This window comes from Myotis brandtii, unplaced genomic scaffold, assembly GCF_000412655.1.
Source record: "Myotis brandtii unplaced genomic scaffold, ASM41265v1 scaffold61, whole genome shotgun sequence".
Taxonomy (NCBI): domain Eukaryota; kingdom Metazoa; phylum Chordata; class Mammalia; order Chiroptera; family Vespertilionidae; genus Myotis; species Myotis brandtii.
The window spans coordinates 2,814,056-2,817,922 of record NW_005370318.1 but is presented as its reverse complement, the minus strand read 5'-3'; the positions used below and the strand labels follow the sequence as shown (position 1 = coordinate 2,817,922).

At 44.3% G+C, this 3,867-nt stretch overlaps 1 protein-coding gene across 1 annotated transcript; it reads left to right on the top strand.

The window, feature by feature from the left end:
• The first annotated feature begins 2,116 nt into the window (after positions 1-2,116).
• Positions 2,117-2,562, top strand: LOC102255537 (40S ribosomal protein S26-like). Its single transcript, XM_014550650.1, has one exon. The coding sequence runs from the start codon at positions 2,149-2,151 to the stop codon at positions 2,431-2,433; it is 285 nt and encodes a 94-aa protein (XP_014406136.1). The 5' UTR covers positions 2,117-2,148; the 3' UTR covers positions 2,434-2,562.
• The last annotated feature ends 1,305 nt before the right edge of the window (positions 2,563-3,867 follow it).

Genomic DNA, 3,867 nt, shown 5'->3' with positions numbered 1-3,867 from the left:
CATAACCTACAGTTAAAAACAATCACCAGCCCAAACCGGTTTGGCTCAGTGGATAGAGCGTCGGCCTGCGGACTCAAGGGTCCCAGGTTCGATTCCGGTCAAGGGCATGTAACTTGGTTGCAGGCACATCCCCAGCAGGGAGTGTGCAAGGAGGCAGCTGATCGATGTTTCTCTCTCATCAATGTTTCTAACGCTCTATCCCTCTCCCTTCCTCTCTGTAAAAAAATCAATAAAATATATTAAAAAAACAAAAACAAAAACAATCACCAGAGTAAAGAGAAACAACAGTATCAGAACTGAACATTTTCCTCAACCCCAACCAGATAGTCCTTTTTCCTCCAGGGAAAGAATATCCTCTCTTGGCCTGACCACTGCCATCTTAAGGAACACCATGCTCCAAAAGCAAATAAAATACAAAATAATAACCTACAGCTAAAGACCAAGTTAACAGACAGCAGATTTCTAAGCAGGATAGTAGCAAGAGTGAACTGATACAAAGACAAAGTGCTAATGGTAAGCAGGAATCTACCTCAAATCCCCCAGCATTGCAGCAAAATCCTTGCCTAACACTCTTGGGCCCTGATCAATGCTCCTCACTCAATAGGTTATAACTGTGACAACATTCCGATACAACAAAGGGGCTGAAATAGTTCCCCGAGTTCATAATGGGATCTGAACTATTTAGCAAATGGGAGTGAGGATATAATCTCCTCTTGATAGAAATCATACTCTTGGTTATCACTGCCCTCAGCTTATCACCCTACTCCCCCAGGGCCCAATAGAGCCCTGCCCAAAGTAGGTGCTCCAAGAATGTTTGAGTCAGATAACAGGTGTTCCATTGCTCTTGGAAGGCGTCCTTTGGAAGATGGGTGTCCAGCCTGGCTACCTTACACTAAAGACTCATCTATGGTCTATGTTAAAACAGAGCAACCATCAAACCAACTTCCCCAGCCCTAGCTGGTTTGGCTCAGTGGATAGAGCATATGCCTGCAGACTGAAGGGTCCTGGGTTCGATTCCAGTCAAGGGCACATGCCTGGGTTGCAGGCTCAATCCCCAGTAGGGGGCGTGCAGGAGGCAGCCAATCAATGATTCTTTCTCATCATTGATGTTTCTATCTCTCTCTTCCTCTCCCTTCCTCTCTGAAATCAATAAAAAAAATTTAAAAACAAACAAACAAAAACCAAACCAACTTCCCCAGACTTATTCTTCTAAAGCCAGGCAGGTTTGTTTGTTAATAGTCCTGCCATGGCGGGTCTACCCACAGTCTCATTTCATTTCAACTAACAATAGGATCTATTACCAGGTGGGGGTGGGGAGGAGTGGAACTGACTGATGCCAAATGTTGGGGTTCCTGAGCTGAAAAACACGTCTCTTATCAAGAAGCCCACAGGCTGGCAGAAAAAAGAATCTTGGGGGAAAAAATTACGAAAATTTGATAATGATGAGTTCAGCTTTGGTTGAACAGGCATTGTGCTAAGTGAGCTGCTCAATAACCCTGTGAGACAAGAACTATACCTGGTATACAAACGGGGAAACTGAGGTTCTGAGAGGTTAGAAGTTTGCCTGAGGTCACACGGTTGGTAGCACAGGGCCCAGAATTAGAACCCAAGCCGTCTGACTCTAGATCCTCCACGTCTGGCCCCTGCAGCAGAGGTCTGGAGGAGACCTGAGAAGTTTATTATAGCACAGAACTATCAGGTGGGCCTCAGAAGTGCCCTGGACACTTGAAGTGTGGGGAAGCATTGTAGGCCCAAGGGAAGAAGAGGCATATGGCTTCATGGCGTGGTGGCTGTCAGCATCTGGTAGACTGAATACTCTAGCACAGGACACCTGTTAGGAGGCAGTGGTCAAAGATGTAAGCAGGGCCACACTGTGGGACTTGGTGTGCTGAGTTTGGATTTTACCCTGGACATAATGCAGTCATGAGCATTTGAATGACAGCTGACATGAAATTTTCCCATAAGAATGCTAATGCAGGAAATAAGCCAGATTGTAGAAGCTGTGAGGTTGAAGACTGAAGAGCAGGAGAAGGCAGATGGGGCGGGAGGGCCTGAACTGAGCAGCACAAGGAGCTCCTTGGTCAGAATCTGTCCAGTGGCCAACTAGGTGCAACTCTTACAAAGAACCCTGATGGGTTCATTTCCAAGATGACCAAGAAGAGAAGGAATAACGGTCGTGCCAAAAAAGGCCGAGGCCATGTGCAGCCTATTCGTTGCACCAACTGCGCCCAGTGCGTGCCCAAGGACAAGGCCATTAAGAAGTTTGTCATTCGAAACATAGTGGAGGTCGCAGCTATTAGGGACATCTCCGAAGGGAGGGTCTTCGACGCCTATGTGCTTCCCAAGCTGTATGTGAAGCTGCATTACTGTGTGAGCTGTGCCATTCACAGCAAGGTAGTCAGGAATCGTTCCCATGAAGCCCGGAAGGACTGAATCCCCTCACCCTGATTTAGACCTGTGGGTGCTGCCCCACGACCTCCACCAAAGCCCATGTAAGGAGCTGAGTCTTTAAAGAGTGAAGAAAAGTTCTCTGGGGGGAAAATAAATGGAAATTGTATTTCATATAGCTGTATTACAAAGCCACTGTTCTCAAAACTGCCTGGTACTGGCACAAGAACAGACATATAGATCAATGGAATAGAATAGAGAGCCCAGAAATCAGCCCCAACCAATACGCTCAATTAATATTTGACAAAGGAGGCAAGAACATACAATGGAGTCAAGACAGTCTCTTCAATAAATGGTGCTGGGAAAATTGGACAGATACATGCAAGAAAATGAAACTAGACCACCAACTTACACCATACACAAAAATAAACTCAAAATGGATAAAGGACTTAAATATACGACAGGAAACCATAAAAATACTAGAAGAATCCAAAGGCAACAAAATCTCAGACATATGCCGAAGCAATTTCTTCACCGATACAGATCCTAGGGCATTGGAAACTAAAGAGAAAATAAACAAATGGGACTACATCAAAATAAAAAGTTTCTGCACAGCAAAAGAAACCATCAACAAAACAACAAGAAAGCCCACTACATGGGAGAACATATTTGCCAACATTATATCTGATAAGGGCCTAATCTCCAACATTTATAGGGAACTCATACAACTTAACAAAAGGAAGATAAACAATCCAATCAAAAAATGGGCAAAGGACCTAAATAGACACCTTTCAAAAGAGGACATTCAGAAAGCCAAGAGACATATGAAAACATGCTCAAAGTCGCTAATCATCCGAGAGATGCAAATCAAAACAACAATGAGGTACCATCTCACACCTGTCAGAATGGCTATCATCAACAAATCAACAAACGACAAGTGCTGGAGAGGATGTGGAGAAAAAGGAACACTTGTGCACTGCTGGTGGGAATGCAGACTGGTGCAGCCACTATGGAAGACAGTATGGAGTTTCCTCAAAAAACTGGAAATGGAACTCCCATTTGACCCTGTGATCCCACTTCTAGGAATATATCCCAAGAAACCAAAAACACCAATCAGAAAGGATATATGCACCCCTATGTTCATAGCAGCACAATTCACCATAGCTAAGATTTGGAAACAGCCTAAGTGCCCATCAGTAGATGAATGGATTAGAAAACTGTGGTACATCTACACGATGGAATACTATGCTGCTGTAAAAAAGAAGGAACTCTTACCATTTGCAACAGCATGGATGGAACTGGAGAGCATTATGCTAAGTGAAATAAGCCAGTCAATGAAGGAAAAATACCACATGATCTCACTCATTCATGGATAATAAAGACCATTACAAACTTGAATGCATGCATATAAGCATAACCAATGGACATAAGACACTGGGGGGTAGGGGAGGCCAGGGGATTGTCAAGGGCAGGGGGAAA